The 18,381-nt window shown below is 45.6% G+C and overlaps 1 protein-coding gene across 2 annotated transcripts in view; it reads left to right on the forward strand.

The window, feature by feature from the left end:
- The window catches only part of LOC139542820 (FYVE, RhoGEF and PH domain-containing protein 3-like), a 156,942-nt gene extending 142,682 nt beyond the window's left edge, over positions 1-14,260 (forward strand). For both annotated transcript variants that reach the window (XM_071348680.1, XM_071348679.1), the window contains exons 11-19: positions 1,173-1,277; positions 1,421-1,500; positions 1,677-1,707; positions 3,807-3,911; positions 6,165-6,218; positions 6,901-7,002; positions 7,157-7,291; positions 10,685-10,831; positions 12,144-14,260. In XM_071348680.1, coding sequence (XP_071204781.1) covers positions 1,173-1,277; positions 1,421-1,500; positions 1,677-1,707; positions 3,807-3,911; positions 6,165-6,218; positions 6,901-7,002; positions 7,157-7,291; positions 10,685-10,831; positions 12,144-12,389 — 1,005 coding nt within the window. In that variant the 3' untranslated portion in view covers positions 12,390-14,260. The remainder of the gene's footprint in view (positions 1-1,172; positions 1,278-1,420; positions 1,501-1,676; positions 1,708-3,806; positions 3,912-6,164; positions 6,219-6,900; positions 7,003-7,156; positions 7,292-10,684; positions 10,832-12,143) is intronic.
- Positions 14,261-18,381: the final 4,121 nt, after the last annotated feature.

Genomic DNA, 18,381 nt, shown 5'->3' on the forward strand with positions numbered 1-18,381 from the left:
ATGTGAGGCCATGTGGTAAACACACTCTATATCAAATAAAACTTTATTTGTCACATGCAAAAGGATACAGAAGGTGTAAATGGTACAGTGAAGTGGTTACTTCCATAGTAGCAATATCAAAAACAGAAAGTGTCCAGATAAAAATCTGTTATAAATATGTGAAGCTAGGTAGCTAGCTAGCTAAACAATGAACTGGCATAACTGGCATAATCCTAACTCACAGTACTACCAATACAAACATTGTCATAATAGCTGTAGTATCAATCTGCAGGTAGCTAAAGCTAACAAACTAGGTTAAATGTTAGCTAGCTAATATTAGGCTATAACTAGCAATGCAAATGGTTTCTGATTCGAATAATATTACTACACAAAAGCTAACGTTTGCTAGCTAACTAACAGTATGCTTTAACTAAAAATGACTTTCTGACAAAATTAGAAACTTATATCTGAAAATATATTTAGACTCTTACCCGGATACATGGATTAAAACTTCACGGCACTGGAAACATTTAAGTTTTGTTTGTAGCTACATCTTGTTTGGGCAGCGTTGTGTCAAGTCACTCCAGTTCACCCTGACTGGTTCACACTGACCGTGGCATCATTTTTTCTAACTGATCTGTCGATAGTGCCTGCTAAATTCAGGGCATCAATGTTGTTGAAAAAAGTAGCAAAACTTTAGTAGTTCTTGAAGGCTAACATTATATCTTTCAAAAACGGTGTGGTAGAAAGGACTGTCAACACATATTGAACAGATCACGTTATCGACAGATGCATGCTACATGGCAGACCAATCCAAACTCATCTCCCGACATGTCCAGCCCATCGATTATCTCAGCCAATCATGGCTAGTTGGAAGGTTCCTGTCTTTTTCTGTGGCAAAACTAACTAAGCTCGTATTTTAACAATTTTATTCGTATTTATGGATGGGGTATACGTTTGTTATTCAGGCACATGAAAGTTCACATGTTCCAGAAGGCATTCCCACCAAAAAACGCATTTTGATAAAATAATTTATGTTTACGTTCAAATTCCGCTCCTGTGAAGTAGTGACGTGCGACACACGCCTAGTTTCCTGAAACTAGTCACATATCAAAGTGGGTGTGTGTGTGTTCATGTGTTTATTATACTTATCTGTTTCTCCCTCTCTCTCGCTCTCTGTCTCTGTGCTGCAGTTTAATAACATGGTGCTGTACTGCGTTCCCAAGCTGAGGTTGATGGGTCAGAAGTTCAGTGTGAGAGAGAGGATCGACATCGCTGGGATGGAGATCAGGAAGGAGGTAATGGAAGCAAGGATACAACAAATTCAACCTAGCTTCCTTTTCTGCTGAAAACCGGATGTGGAAACTCTGCTCAGGCGTATTTCTATGCCTGCTACGTTAGGTTAGAGGTAAAGTGACACTGTTCTCCTCTGTGTCTTCAGGTTCAGGAGAATGTGAAGCAGAACCTCCCTCTCACTTTTGCCATCATCGGCAAGCAGCGCTCACTAGAGCTGCAGGCCAGGTAAGAACTATGGAGCGGTTACATGGGAGAACTGTAAGAACTGTGCCTTTTGTAATGCGCCACAACATTTCAGGCACAGCTAGAATACATAGTAGTATTTATAGCTAGAGAGCCTTAATATTGGTGTTAAGTGTTGCAGTTAATACTGTTGTTGAAACCTTCCCTCTGCTTTTCAGCACGGCAGAGGAAAAGGAAGACTGGATACAGGTAAGGAATACCATCTCGACAGAAACACACTAACATGGAATGAGAGGGTTTGCAGAAGGATTTGTCCCCCCACAGTTTCAGTGTATTATGAACAGTATTTAATATTAGGGAGTCTTTCCTCCACACTGCCATTCTGTGAGTTGGGGAATTGTTTTCCTCTCATTATAGCTCATTTAGCCCATTAAAGCTGACTAAAGCTGATTAAAAAGGCTAATAGACTGGAGGGGAGGAGTGTGTGTCAGGCAGGGGGCTGGGTATGTGGAAAGGACTGGAAGGGCCATTCAGCGATCTGAAGGACACGGGGAATGTGTGGTGTCACAAGAGACTTTGAAGAGGGGGGAACAAAGATTGCACACACGTACATACACTGTCTAGTTTATTTGCATATGAATACAGAGCTCATTATTTGCACACGTGCACACACACACACACACACTCTCTCTGTCTTAGTGCAGTAGATGGTGCGGTCTCTGACGCAGACCACTGGGCTGGATCAGAGGTTTGTGATGCATTTGGCCCTCTGATGTCATGGATGATGTCATCAGTGTATAGCAGGGTCAGTCCAGTCTACAGCCAGGCACAGTCTCTCTCTTTGTTTTCCTCTCTCCTACTCAAACAGGCAGAGGCCCTCTCTTTCTCTCTTTCTTTCTCTCTCTCTCTCTCTCTCTCTCTCTCTCTCTCTCTCTCTCTCTCTCTCTCTCTCTAAATTTAAGGGCTTTATTGGCATGGGAAACATATGTTAACATTGCCAAAGCAAGTGAAGTAGATAATAAACAGTAGAGAAATAAACAATAAAAATTAACAGTAAATTACACTCACAGAAGTTCCGAAAGAATTACGACATTTCAAGTGTCATATTATGTCTATATACAGTGTTGTAACATTGTGCAAATAAATAAACATAAATATGGGTTGTATTTACAATGTTGTTTGTTCTTCACTGGTTGCCCTTTTCTTGTGGCAAAAGGTCACAAATATTGCTGCTGTGATATTTCACCCAGTAGATATGGGAGTTCTTTGTGGATCTGTGTAATCTGAGGGAAATATGTGTCTTTAATATGGTCGTACATTTGGCAGGAGGTTAGGAAGTGCAGCTCAGTTTCCACTTCATTTTGTGGGCAGTGTGCACATAGCCTGTCTTCTCTTGAAAGCCAAGTCTGCCATCGGCGGCCTTTCTCAATAGCAAGGCTAACCTCACTGAGTCTGTACATAGTCAAAGCTTTCCTTAATTTTGGGTCAGTCACAGTGGTCAGGTATTATGCCACTGTGTACTCTCTGTTTAGGGCCAAATAGCATTCTAGTTTGCTCTGTTTTTTGTTAATTCTTTCCAATGTGTCAAGTAATTATATTTTTGTTTTCTCATGATTTGGTTTGGTCTAATTGTGTTGCTGTCCTGGGGCTCTGTGGGGTCTGTTTGTGTTTGTGAACAAAGCCCCAGGACCAGCTTGCTTAGGGGACTCTTCTCCAGGTTCATCTCTCTTTAGGTGATGGCTTTGTTATGGAAGGTTTGGGAATTGCTTCCTTTTAGGTGGTTGTAGAATTTAACGTCTCTTTTCTGGATTTTGATAATTAGTGGGTATCGGCCTAATTCTGCTCTGCATGCATTATTTGGTGTTTTACGTTGTACACGAAGGATCTTTTTGCAGAGTCTTAATTTGGTCTTTGTCCCATTTTTGTGAATTCTTGGTTGGTGAGCGGAACCCAGACCTCACAACCATAAAGGGCAATGGGTTCTGTAACTGATTCAAGTATTTTTAGCCAGATCCTAATTGTTATGTCAAATTGTATGTTCCTTTTGATGGCACAGAAGGCCCTTCTTGCCTTGTTTCTCAGCTCGTTCATAGCTTTGTGGAAGTTACCTGTGGCGCTGATGTTTAGGTCTTTCTCTCTTTCTCTCTGTCTCCTTGAGGCTGTAGATTGCCGTAGGAATGTTACTGTTGTAAAAATCTGTTGCTTTACTTTCTCTCTGTCACTGCCTCTTGACTTTTATTTTAAACCGGTGAAGAATATGATGGCCGTATGTAACTACAGGCCTTTATAAAGCGTTCTATCCCTCTCTGTTCTCCAATTTCCCTCTCCCCCGTCCCTTCCACTCCCAGGTGATCCTGGCCACCATAGAGAGACACAAGCAGAACAGTGAGACCTTTAACAAAGCCTTCAACAGCTCCTTCTCCAGGGAGGAAGACCACCTGCCAGACTCACCGGTCAGTCTGCCTGCCTGTCTGCCTGTCTGCCTGTCTGTCTGACTGCCTGTCAGTCTGTCTGTCTAGCCATGAGTCAACCTGCACTATGAGTGTATATATATTCATATGAGAGCATTACAGCTTGGTCAGAGAGTGTATATATATTAATATATATAGTGTGTGTACAGTACCAGTCAAAAGTTTGGACACACCTACTCATTCAAGGGTTTGTCTTCATTTTTACTATTTTCTACATTGTAGAATAATAGTGAAGACATCAAAACTATGAAATAACACATTTGGAATCATGTAGATTTTAGATTCTTCAAAGTAGCCACCCTTTGCCTTGATGACTGCTTTGCACACTCTTGGCATTCTCTCAACCAGCTTCATGAGGAATGCTTTTCCAACAGTCTTGAAAGAGTTCCCACATATGCTGAGCACTTGTTGGCTGCTTTTCCTTCACTCTGCGGTCCAGCTCATCCCAAACCATCTCAGTTGGGTTGAGGTTTGGTGATTGTGGAGGCCAGGTCATCTGATGCAGCACTCCATCACTCTTCTTCTTGGTCAAATAGCCCTTACACAGGCTGGAGGTGTGTTGGGTCATTGTCCTGTTGGAAAACAAATGATAGTCCCACTCAGCACAAACCAGATGGGATGGCGTATCGCTGCAAAATGCTGTGGTAGCCATGCTGGTTAAGTGTGCATTGAATTATAAATAAATCACTGACAGTGTCACCAGCAAAGCACCATCACACCTCTTCCTTCATGCTTCACGGTGGGAACCACACATGCAGAGATCATCCGTTCACCTATTCTGCGTCTCACAAAGACATGCAAAAATCTCAAATTTGGACACATCAGACCAAGGGACAGATTTCCACCAATTTAATGTCCATTGCTCGTGTTTCTTGGCCCAAGCAAGTCTCTTCTTATTGGTGTAGTGGTTTCTTTAAAGCAATTCGACCATGAAGGCCTGATTCACACAGTCTCCTCTGAACAGTTGATGTTGAGATGTCTCTGTTACTTGAACTCTGTGAAGCATTTATTTGGGCTGCAATTTCTGAGGCTGGTAACTAATTAACTTATCCTCTGGGTCTTCCTTTCCTGAGGCGGTCCTCATAAGAGCCAGTTTCATCATAGTGCCTGATGGTTTTTGCGTCTGCACTTGAAGGAACTTTCAAAGTTCTTGACATTTTCCGTATTGACTGACCATGTCTTCAAGTAATGATGGTCTGTCATTTATCTTTGCTTATTTAGCTGGTCTTGCCATAATATGGAATTGGTCTTTGAACAAATAGGGCTATCTTCTGTATACCACCCCTACCTTGTAACAACACAACTGATTGGCCCAAATGCATTAGGAAGGAAAGAAATTCCACAAATTAACTTTTAAACAAGGCACACCTGTTAATTGAAATGCATTCCAGATGACTACCTCCTGAAGCTGGTTGAGAGAATGCCAAGAGTGTGCGATGCTGTCATCAAGGCAAAGGGTGGCTACTTTGAAGAATCTCAACTATAAAATATATTTTAATTTGTTTAAAAGAAAATTGGTTACTACATGATTCCATATGTGTTATTTCATAGTTTTGATGTCTTCACTATTATTCTACAATGTAGAAGATAGTAAAAATAAATAAAAAACCTTGGAATGTAGGTGTGTCCAAACTTTTGACTGGTACTGTTATATATTAAACTTTTTTGAGTTGGCAAACAAACTGAAAGGGTGCACACTGTCAGTGTGTTGTTTGAACAGATATAAAGCCAAGGTAGGCGATATACTGCCAACTGCAGTTGTGGAATATTTCCTCGTGAGTATAATTAATTGGCTAATCCCTCCTGGTGACGTCGATGGAATGATGTGATTCTTAACCTATAGGAAGTCCCACTAGTTAACTATTTCAAAATTGTGAAAGTCCTCAATGGCGCTGCCCATACTAAGATGGGAGATTCCTCTATCTATCTGTATGACTGACCCACTCTGAACCTGGACACAGGCCAAACTAGAAACACATAACAGACTACTGTCTTTCTCTCAGGCGTGGCTGCCATCTAGTGGGAGCAAACACACACTGCAGCTTTAGGGGATATTCAGTGTGTTGTTTCCATTCTCTGGCAATGTGGGAGAATGCTTTGTTTGTGATTTGTTGTCACCTGACATGAAGGGCTATCCATGTAATAACAAGGGGTGTACTTTCAATGTAACTCATACATCTATCCCAGGGTTAAATATGTCACTCTGATCCTGTATTCATGTTCTGCTCTCCCCAGGGTCCCTGGAGCACCACATCCATAGACTCAGACAGTGAAAGACTGCATGAAAGGGTAGGCGTCAAAAGTCATATTACAATACATTTCCCCCGGCTCTATTACCTTTTGTGTGATGTTATGGACTCAGCTTTGGATTTCAAGACCATTGATCTCTCTTTGCTACAGCGTCAATGACATCGCCCAACATAATACTAGAACCCATACAATGGGCAATAGAATGTGAATACATTGTACCATGAATGTCTGTCTGAGTTCATAACAAGAAGTACATTGATCTCTCCTATTCTAAAGCCTGAATGTTTGTCAGTCTGGTATTACAATGGCAGTGGCTCTATAATCCACACAGTAGTCTGCAGATAGGTGAAATAGTAGGCAGTCTTCTCAATAGCATCACTATCTCACTCTCTAGTAGCAGTGAGAGGTGTCTGTGGAAAGATGAGACACGATCAGGGGGTAAATTTCATATTCCCTCCCACAATGCATCTGTGGTAAAGGGCTGGCGGCTGAAAGAGAAACGGGAGCGACTTTGATTCCCATTTTTCTGTCATAGAGGAGAGAAAGAATAGGGGAGATAACATAGCGAGAAAATGGAGTGAGGAAATGGCAAGATAGAAAGGAAATAGTCCCCTTCACCCAACTTTTTCAGGATTACTTAGGCAATACGAAGATGCACTGAGATAAGATGACCTTGTGATTGGACAGATTTTGATACGTTGTTTGTTTCTCTGTTTTCCAGAAAAGTTCCAAGAAGAAGGAGAAGGAGAAGCAGACATGTAAAGGCTGCAACGAAAGCTTCAACTTCACCAAGCGCAAACACCACTGCAAAGCATGTGGAGCGGTGAGCACAGAGAGAAAGAGGAGGGTGGGGGCGGATGCAGTTAGTGCCAGTATGCTGCATTTTCGCCAGTGGATGTCTTGTATGATTGATTTTCAGTTGTCTAAATATCTTTCTCTCCCTCCATTCCTCATTCTCTCTTTCCCTCCCTCTGCAGGCCATCTGTGGTAAATGCTCTAAGATGTTGGAGAACAAGACGTGTCGACTGTGTCCTGAATGCTTTGTGACGAGCCAAGTCCCTGAAGGGCCTGCAGGGGCCCCAGGAGAGCTGAAGAGGAAAGCTACAGCCGAGGTGAGGACCGCCTGACTCTCAGCTTATAGAATACAATAGAAAATAGTAGAATATAACTTCATCTAAATGAAGCTTCCCCTCACAAGTATCATAAGACAATCACACATCATACTTATTGTATATGGCACAGTGTTGCTGAGAAGCTAACATGGACAGAATGGAGATGTGGTGGTGTGGGGGGGGGGGGGGGGGGGGTTGGCTTATAGAGGTTGGCAGCGGGCATATTGTTTCAGTGCCAGCCTCTGGAGAGAGCAGAACAGTCCCGTTAGTCACCCCAGCATGGCAGAGAGGACAGAGCCCTGCCCAGACAGCCCCACAGAGCATGGTGCACCTCTTTCAATCTCACACACACACGCACTATAGAGACAAAAAGTGGTACACACAGTCCATAGTCTGCAGGGTTCAATAGGATTAATCTCTCAGTGTTTACCAGGAGTCAATATGAATTAGTGTTCAATAGAGGGCCTGTGCAGTGGGGCAGTAACAGTGGGGCTCCAGCACCACATCAGTAACAGTGGCGCTCCAGCACCACATCAGTAACAGTGGGCCTCCAGCACCACATCAGTAACAGTGGTTCTCCAGCACCACATCAGTCACAGTGGGGCTCCAGCACCACATCAGTCACAGTGGGGCTCCAGCACCACATCAGTAATAGTGGGGCTCCAGCACCACATCAGTAACAGTGGGGCTCCAGCACCACATCAGTAACAGTGGGGCTCCAGCACCACATCAGTAACAGTGGGGCTCCAGCACCACATCAGTAACAGTGGAGCTCCAGTATCACATCAGTAACAGTGGGCCTCCAGCACCACATCAGTAACAGTGGGGCTCCAGCACCACATCAGTAACAGTGGGCCTCCAGCACCACATCAGTAACAGTGGGCCTCCATCACCACATCAGTAACAGTGGGGCTCCAGCACCACATCAGTAACAGTGGGGCTCCAGCACCACATCAGTAACAGTGGGGCTCCAGCACCACATCAGTAACAGTGGGCTTCCAGCACCACATCAGTAACAGTGGTTCTCCAGCACCACATCAGTCACAGTGGGGCTCCAGCACCACATCAGTCACAGTGGGGCTCCAGCACCACATCAGTAATAGTGGGGCTCCAGCACCACATCAGTAACAGTGGGGCTCCAGCACCACATCAGTAACAGTGGGGCTCCAGCACCACATCAGTAACAGTGGGGCTCTAGCACCACATCAGTAACAGTGGAGCTCCAGTATCACATCAGTAACAGTGGGCCTCCAGCACCACATCAGTAACAGTAGTAACAGTGGGCCTCCAGCACCACATCAGTAACAGTGGGCCTCCATCACCACATCAGTAACAGTGGGGCTCCAGCACCACATCAGTAACAGTGGGGCTCCAGCACCACATCAGTAACAGTGGGGCTCCAGCACCACATCAGTAACAGTGGGCCTCCAGCACCACATCAGTAACAGTGGGGCTCCAGCACCACATCAGTAACAGTGGCGCTCCAGCACCACATCAGTAACAGTGGTACTCCAGCACCACATCAGTAACAGTGGGGCTCCAGCACCACATCAGTAACAGTGGGCCTCCAGCACCACATCAGTAACAGTGGGGCTCCAGCACCACATTAGTAACAGTGGGCCTCCAGCACCACATCAGTAACAGTGGGCTTCCAGCACCACATCAGTAACAGTGGGGCTCCAGCACCACATCAGTAACAGTGGGGCGCCAGCACCACATCAGTAACAGTGGGGCTCCAGCACCGCATCAATAACAGTGGGGCTCCAGCACCACATCAGTAACAGTGGGGCTCCAGCACCACATCAGTAACAGTGGGGCTCCAGCACCACATCAGTAACAGTGGGGCTCCAGCACCACATCAGTAACAGTGGCGCTCCAGCACCACATCAGTAACAGTGGCTCTCCAGCACCACATCAGTAACAGTGGGCCTCCAGTACCACATCAGTAACAGTGGGCCTCCAGCACCACATCAGTAACAGTGGGCCTCCAGCACCACATCAGTAACAGTGGTTCTCCAGCACCACATCAGTAACAGTGGGCCTCCAGCACCACATCAGTAACAGTGGTTCTCCAGCACAACATCAGTAACAGTGGGCCTCCAGCACCGCATCAGTAACAGTGGGGCTCCAGCACCACATCAGTAACAGTGGGGCTCCAGCACCACATCAGTAACAGTGGGCCTCCAGCACCACATCAGTAACAATGGGGTTCCAGCACCACATCAGTAACAGTGGTTCTCCAGCACCACATCAGTAACAGTGGGGCTCCAGCACCACATCAGTAACAGTGGTTCTCCAGCACCACATCAGTAACAGTGGGACTCCAGCACCACATCAGTAACAGTGGGGTGCCAGCACCACATCAGTAACAGTGGGGCTCCAGCACCGCATCAATAACAGTGGGGCTCCAGCACCGCATCAGTAACAGTGGGGCTCCAGCACCACATCAGTAACAGTGGGGCACCAGCACCACATCAGTAACAGTGGGGCTCCAGCACCACATCAGTAACAGTGGGCCTCCAGCACCACATCAGTAACAGTGGGGCTCCAGCACCACATCAGTAACAGTGGGCCTCCAGCACCACATCAGTAACAGTGGGGCTCCAGCACCACATCAGTAACAGTGGGCCTCCAGCACCACATCAGTAACAGTGGGCTTCCAGCACCACATCAGTAACAGTGGGGCTCCAGCACCACATCAGTAACAGTGGGCCTCCAGCACCACATCAGTAACAGTGGGCCTACAGCACCACATCAGTAACAGTGGGGCTCCAGCACCACATCAGTAACAGTGGGCCTCCAGCACCACATCAGTAACAGTGGGCTTCCAGCACCACATCAGTAACAGTGGGCTTCCAGCACCACATCAGTAACAGTGGGGCTCCAGCACCACATCAGTAACAGTGGGGCTCCAGCACCACATCAGTAACAGTGGGGCTCCAGCACCACATCAGTAACAATGGGGTTCCAGCACCACATCAGTAACAGTGGTTCTCCAGCACCACATCAGTAACAGTGGGGCTCCAGCACCACATCAGTAACAGTGGGCTTCCAGCACCACATCAGTAACAGTGGGGCTCCAGCACCACATGAGTAACAGTGGGGCTCCAGCACCACATGAGTAACAGTGGGGCTCCAGCACCACATCAGTAACAGTGGGGCACCAGCACCACATGAGTAACAGTGGGGCTCCAGCACCACTGATCATCACTTTGAATTAAAAGTAGAGCAAATAGTGAAAGTGAGCTCCCGTTCCAAACATTGGTTTGTTAATGGGTTAAAAATATACTGTATTTCTCTGAATATTATGTGAGTACTGGCTCCCACTGCAGTGGATCAACATTGGGATTGTGCTTTTAACTCTGCCTCCTGTGTGTGTTTCTGTCCCTCCAGAAGCAGGTGTCTCCGTCTCTATTGGGGGACAACTGTCTGCAGTGTGGCCAGCTGCAGGTGCAGGAGAAGGGCAAGAGCTGGACCAAGACCTGGGTTGCCGTCACCAAGACTGAACCTCTAGTGCTGTACCTGCAGACCAGCGGACAGGTAAGGGTTAACCTCACACACACCTGAGGGTCTTTGTCCTGAGGGTCTCTGTCCTGAGGGTCTCTCTCCTGAGGGTCTCTCCTGAGGGTCTCTGTCCTGAGGGTCTTTGTCCTGAGGGTCTCTCTCTTGAGGGTCTCTCCTGAGGGTCTCTCTCTTGAGGGTCTTTCTCTTGAGGGTCTCTCTCCTGAGGGTCTCTCTCCTGAGGGTCTCTCTCTTGAGGGTCTCTCTCTTGAGGGTCTCTCCTGAGGGTCTTTCTCTTGAGGGTCTCTCCTGAGGGTCTCTCTTGAGGGCCTCTCTCTTGAGGGTCTCTCTCTTGATGGTCTCTCTCCTGAGGGTTTCTCCTGAGGGTCTCTCTCTTGAGGGTCTTTCTCTTGAGGGTCTCTCTCCTGAGGGTCACACCTGAGGGTCTCTCTCCTGAGGGTCTCTCTCCTGAGGGTCTCTCCTGAGGGTATTTTTCATGTGTCTGTCTATTTCAGTGTCTTTGTGTACCTGTCTGTCTGTCTGTCTGTCTGTCTGTCTGTCTGTCTGTCTGTCTGTCTGTCTGTCTGTCTGTCTGTCTGTCTGTCTGTCTGTCTGTCTGTCTGTCTGTCTCTGTCTGCATGTGTATTTGTGTCTTTGTACCGCTGTCTTGTCTACATCCCTTCTCCATGCCCAGGTCACATGTATAGACCTGTCTGTATGTGTGCTTTACCTTACATTAACATTTGAGTCATTTAGCAGACACTCTTATCCAGAGCGACTTCCTTAGTGCATTCATCTTATGATAGCTAGGTGGGACTACCACATGTCTCAGTCATAGTAAGTAAATTTTTCCTCAGTAAAGGAGCTATCAGCAATCTTTTCACACCCTGTAATATACAGCATGTTCCTACGGTCTGTACGCAAGGTGGAATTTGAACCAATGAAGGGATGAAAAAGAACTGACCTTGTGTCTGTTGCTTGGGGAAACCTTTACCTACTTCTCCCCTCTCCTGAGGGTGCTTCACAAGTGTCCTTTATAGGATAGGTGCAGTGTGCAGGCATCTCCAGGGCTGAAAACCAGTCACTGTAGACAGCTCTCCCCATTCCATTTTAGAGACCAGAATCCCATCTCTGCAACAATCCTAGGTAGGCAGAAAGCTGACAAGATTAGGATTATTGATTGTTAGAATTTAATGATTAGATAGAAACTGGGGAATGAGGAGGGGGAGAGGAGAGCGATTATGCACGTGCCTTATGAAATACAATCTAGCCCCCTGCATTAAATGAGAGAAACACTGCACTGTTATGCTTCCTCTTGATTCTGATTGGCCTGTTTGTTGTGACTCTTCAGGACTCCCGTGGGGTACGAGCCATACCCCTCCCAGGGTTTGAGGTGAACATGGCAGCGCCATCGGCAACAGAGAAGTCAGAGCTCAAACACGCGTTCCGGCTGAGTAACTCCCAGCAGGCTCTGCTGTTCAGCGCCCAGGATGCAGAGGTCCAGGACCAGTGGGTGGAGCTTCTCTCTAGAGCCGCCCGCGGGGAAACAACCACAGTCACGCCTGTCAGCCTGACGGATCACCGGAAGAGCCAATAGGGAGGCTCCGTTGAGGCCACAGGACCCTCCCCCTCCTTCCCACCTCTCGCCCCCTCTCCTGTGGACAGAGCACACATTACTTGAATTCACTTTACCTTGGCACTTTTTATTTTGTTTTGTTTTCTTTGAAGGGAAGGAAGAATCCTCTCCTCTGCTGCCCTTGCCTCCACATGACACACACACATTCACACACAGACTCGCTCTTTCCCTGGCTCTCTCTATCTCTCTCGCATACACACACACACATTCACACACAGACTCGCTCTTTCCCTGGCTCTCTATCTCTCTCGCTTACACACACACACATACACACGCACACACACACACACACAACACATACACACTTGTGCCACCAGTCCGACACCATTGTATGCGTGGTTACGTTTTATTTCTCTCAGTGTTCTCTGCAGTTTAAGAAGAACAGAAGACTCTTTGATTTAATATGTTTTGTATTATAGCCGAAGGCATTTTTAAGATGAATCCTGTATGATTTTATAAAACAATGAAGTTTGTTGTACATTGTGTGACTGTGTTGTGAAGCATTAACCCCTGTTGGTCTGTCTGTCTGTCTACCTGTCTGTGTGTTCCTCCGGTGTTTTATTTCACTATTGAATGTTAGCGTATTGAACCCCAGACACAGACGCCACCTTTCCCCACCCCTGTGGTCACAGTGCCAGCTCAGTGGTGGTTGTACAGTATGTATGCTATATTGTGTCATTAGTATAAAGAGATCCATTTAACTTAAGAGACGTGAACGAACGCTTGTGGCTGGCCACCTGATGCTCCCACTATCAGCCCCCCAACTCCTCACAGCCCTCCCCCCAAACACTCCCACCCTCACCCCACTATCATCCCCCAACTCCTCACAGCCCTCCCCCCAAACACTCCCACCTTCACCCCACTATCATCCCCCAACTCCTCACAGCCCTCCCCCCAAACACTCCCACCTTCACCTCACTATCATCCCCCAACTCCTCACAGCCCTCTCCCCAAACACTCCCACCCTCACCCCACTATCATCCCCCAACTCCTCACAGCCCTCCCCCCAAACACTCCCACCTTCACCCCACTATCATCCCCCAACTCCTCACAGCCCTCCCCCCAAACACTCCCACCTTCACCTCACTATCATCCCCCAACTCCTCACAGCCCTCCCCCAAACACTTCCACCCTCACCCCACTATCATCCCCCAACTCCTCACAGCCCTCCCCCCAAACACTCCCACCCTCACCCCACTATCATCCCCCAACTCCTCACAGCCCTCCCCCCAAACACTTCCACCCTCACCCCACTATCATCCCCCAACTCCTCACAGCCCTCCCCCCAAACACTCCCACCCTCACCCCACTATCATCCCCCAACTCCTCACAGCCCTCCCCCAAACACTCCCACCCTCACCCCACTATCATCCCCCAACTCCTCCCCCTGTCTCCTGGATGGGCTCTTTCCCTCCCTCCTCTTTCTATAAACTCTGCCCCCTTGACCAGGAGAATATACTACCACTTCCTGTTTCTACCGCTTACCTGCTTCGCCCCCATCTGGTCATGTGATAGAAACCTTAGCAACGATACAAGTACTGTACGATTGTGCGTTCTGCCTTGCCCCCCTCTACCCCCAACCCCCCGGCACCAGCTTGTAAAGAACCAGAAGATTGTTTAGTCATCTCTATGTGCATGTATAAACTTACTCATATTTATATACCGTGCTCTGAAAACCCCAGCCCCTCTCTCCTCTCCTCTTTGTCGTACTGTAAAGTGAGCAGACTCAGTATTGTGTGTTTTAACCCTGGGTTGTGCACAATGGATAAGTAGTCAACACATCATCAATAAAGAGACATATGGCTCACTCAGTGTCATACTGTCCAACATGATCCTTTGAGTGTCATTTTGTGTTCACAATTCTCCCTCAATTCTCCCTCAATTCTCCCTCAATTCTGTCTTTATTCATTCTCCTCTCTCCCACACAGACATACTTTGAGTTGTTGAAGACCTTGGCTCTGTAAATGGGTTTCTTTCTTCTGCTATTTCTATTCCCCAACTTAATGACAGTGTTTAATCCGGTATGAATATTGGATCTCATGCAATGTTTGCCAAGTAGGTATATTGTTGTGGAAATTCTTACACAGGGACACTCAAAGTCAATCTTAAATTAATAATTGTTTATTGTCAGCGCGCTGGAGAGGTTCCAACAAACTTAATGCACCATATTGAACGTCTGTCAGGAGCTCTGCTGGGGCAGTCCCGTTAGTTCTCTTATATACGGCTATACACAGACAAGTTATATTTGCATGATTTAGCATAATACATTCATCATTACTGTTTTATTTCATTCATGTGACCGACCAGTACTGGTTCATAACATGTGACAGACCAATACCTCACGAGGCTTCTCCTCTCTAAGTTGAGACCTTGAAACTGAGATATCTATCGTTCTCAAAACACGGTCTGGTGCTACTGCCAAATTGCAGATACTGATAAGTGAAGATTCGTTCAATCAGGCACTTGCATGAACACAGAAATTGGTTATTAGAACAGCACATGAACAGAAAACAGAAATTAGTTAAAAGAAAAGCACATGTATAACATTTCCATCACACACTAATAGATGAAGAGAAGTACTGAATGCTTACAAGCAAACAATGCATACTTGATGTAAGTGACTTCTAATGTCTCTGGATTTAAGATGTTTATCGTGAGCGTAAAGTGATGGCCCAATCCTCTTGGGCTGTCCAAGGCCTGGGATGATAACTGAAGTAAGATCCTGCATTGACTGGATTGACAGTCTCTCCTATCAGTGATATCACACATTCATCAGATATAAAATGCCAGCAGATATTTGAGCTTATCGTTGGCTAGGATGCCGAAGGATTAAGAACTTTGTTCTGAAACCACAGAGATAGAATGATAGAGAGATAGTAATTTCTCTGAGCTTATCTCTGCCTCAGTGTGTGTGTCCCTGAAAGTGTACTAGAGAGCAGAATGTCATGAACGACATCACTGACCAGAATGATATGAATGACATCACTGAGCAGAATGTTATGAATGACATCACTGAGCAGAATGATATGAACGACATCACTGAGCAGAATGATATGAATGACATCACTGAGCAGAATGATATGAACAACATCACTGAGCAGAATGATATGAACAACATCACTGAGCAGAATGATATGAACAACATCACTGAGCAAAATGATATGAACAACATCACTGAGCAGAATGATATGAACAACATCACTGAGCAGAATGATATGAACTACATCACTGAGCAGAATGTTATGAACAACATCACTGAGCAGAATGATATGAACGACATCACTGAGCAGAATGATATGAACAACATCACTGAGTAGAATGATATGAACAACATCACTGAGTAGAATGATATGAACAACATCACCGAGCAGAAAGATATGAACAACATCACTGAGCAGAATGATATGAACAACATCACTTAGTAGAATGATATGAACAACATCACTGAGCAGAATGATATGAATGACATCACTGAGCAGAATGATATGAACAACATCACTGAGCAGAATGATATGAATGACATCACTGAGCAGAATGATATGAATGACATCACTGAGCAGAATGATATGAACGACATCACTAAGCAGAATGATATGAACAACATCACTGAGCAGAATGATATAAATGGCATCACTGATAATGTGAGTTTTGTCCATGTGCTTTCTGCATGGTCTTTATTCATTCTAGTACAATACTGTACTGTACGTGACTGTTTGGATAATGTGACTGTTAGTCTCCAGGACTCATCTTGTGTACGCGCTTCTGCTTTCGTACCAGAAGACAAGTGAAGGTGTCTGGAACTACCACACAGACTGAGATGAGGGGAATGTGGTTTCAGTCAGAAAGCAGAGGGTGTGTGCGTACGTGTGTGTGGTGATAGAGAGGGACAGCTATAGATAGATTGTGTGAACCAATGTTTAGTTTGGCACTTTAAAAAAATGTAGTCTAGTCTTAGTATTTTTGACTCAAATTGAATTAAGTCACATTTTTGTCTATTGAATAATGATTTAGTCTAGTTATTGTCAAAATGACAATAACAGTGGGACATTTTAGTCAACCTAAATGCCCTAAAATGTGGAAGTCACATCACATTTGTATTGCCTCGTTAACCTATAGTAAACATAAATCACTGTCTTCCATATGCACAAACAAACATCAATCAAATGTATGTAGAAAGCCCTTTTTACATCAGCCGATGTCACAAAGGGCTGTACAGAAACCCAGCCTAAAACCCCAAACAGCAAGCAATGCCTTGTCCTACCAAAATATTTGATTATCTTCCCAACAGCCAAATTGGCAGAAGAACACATTACTCAGCAGCCCCTTGACAGGGCTCCAGACTAACATTTTCCCCAACAACGTTTTCAGTTGGTGACACCAGACCATGATTTGGTCGCACCAATTCTTTACTGGAAACAAGTAGTAATCAACTTATAAAGTCATTCTGTGTAATAGACTACTAATAAACTACTGAGATGTAAATAAATAAGGTGTTGCATCGAACATGTCCAAGCAGGAATGCATGATTCAAGATATTTTGATGTGCAACCTAATCCAGTGATATGCCATTAACTGTGGGTTGACAATAGGGTATTGTTGATATATTTTACTGTTAAAATATGGCTCCATTTTTTTTATTTTGTTGTTCAATTGAGATGAATTTGCCTACATCTTTATGTGCACTAATATTATAGGTACATTCTTTTGGGAGCTAATTCACCACATGAGGAAAATAAAACTCAAAACATATTAGCTAGATTGCTAACAATAATACCCACTGCTAGTAGTCATATATTAATCTAACAGTAATATATATATTTTTTTTTTACTTGCAGTTGTAGCATGCTACCCTATGCACTCACAGTGTGATTTGCGTCCACCCGCCCCCTATAAATACCTCCTCGAGACTACAAGGGAAACGACATCTGGACTAGCATAGTCCCGAGCTCATAGAAATCAAATCAAATTTTATTGGTCACATACACATGGTTAGCAGATGTTATTGCGAGTGTTCCGACAGTGCAGCAATATCTAACATGTAATCTAACTCCACAACAGCTACCTAATACACACAAATCTAAAGGAATGGAATAAGTATATACAGATAAATATATGGCTGAGCAATGACAGAGCGGAATAGGCAAGATGCAGTAGATGGTATATTTTGCTTGAGGGACCATGCTAGTCACTCAATGGGATGACAACACCAGAGTAAGTCAGTTCCCGTAGGGCACAGCCTGGAGCAACACATCACCACAGGTGTTCGAGGCAGTACCCGGCTTAACCACAGGTTAATGTTGGGAGGGAAGGGTAGCACCAAGTACAGCTGAGCTCACACTGTGTGGGTCAGCCACATTCACCTGATAAAACCTTGCAAAGGGACTGGGGGATGCCCAGGTGGTAGCCACACATCTGTCAGAGAGGGGGACTCCCTTAAACAGTGCCCGGGAGGGGGCAACTCCCCTGGTGGAGTGCGGTACCACAGGGGATGGGGCTGGGCAGCCAGCTAGGCTATATGCTTGCAGGATAGTGTCTACAATCCAATGTGACAAAAGTTGTTTCGAGAGAGGCTTACCCTATATCTCCAAAGTACACAAACAGCTGATCAGAGCTGAGTCTGCTCCACATACGTGTTTAGGGGATCTCACAGAATACTGAAGGCGTACATCAACATCATGAGCCCCAGGGGGCATGGAGATGTACAAGGCTGTTAGGAACATTTCCCTGGGATGGTCAACCTGAGGCCTAGCTCTGAGAGATGTTGTGTCTGCTACTGCCTGTTCTCGTGACTGAGCGCAAATAACCCAATTGTCTAGGTAATTTAGCACTATCATCCATTTTGTGAATGTTCTTGGTGCCAGGGAGAAGCTGAAAGGTAACACTTGGTACTCGTACGCTATGCCGTTGAATGCAAAGTGCAGGTACTTCCTGTGAGCCGGGTGGATCAGTACAT

This window comes from Salvelinus alpinus, chromosome 17 (assembly GCF_045679555.1).
Source record: "Salvelinus alpinus chromosome 17, SLU_Salpinus.1, whole genome shotgun sequence".
Lineage (NCBI taxonomy): Eukaryota > Metazoa > Chordata > Actinopteri > Salmoniformes > Salmonidae > Salvelinus > Salvelinus alpinus.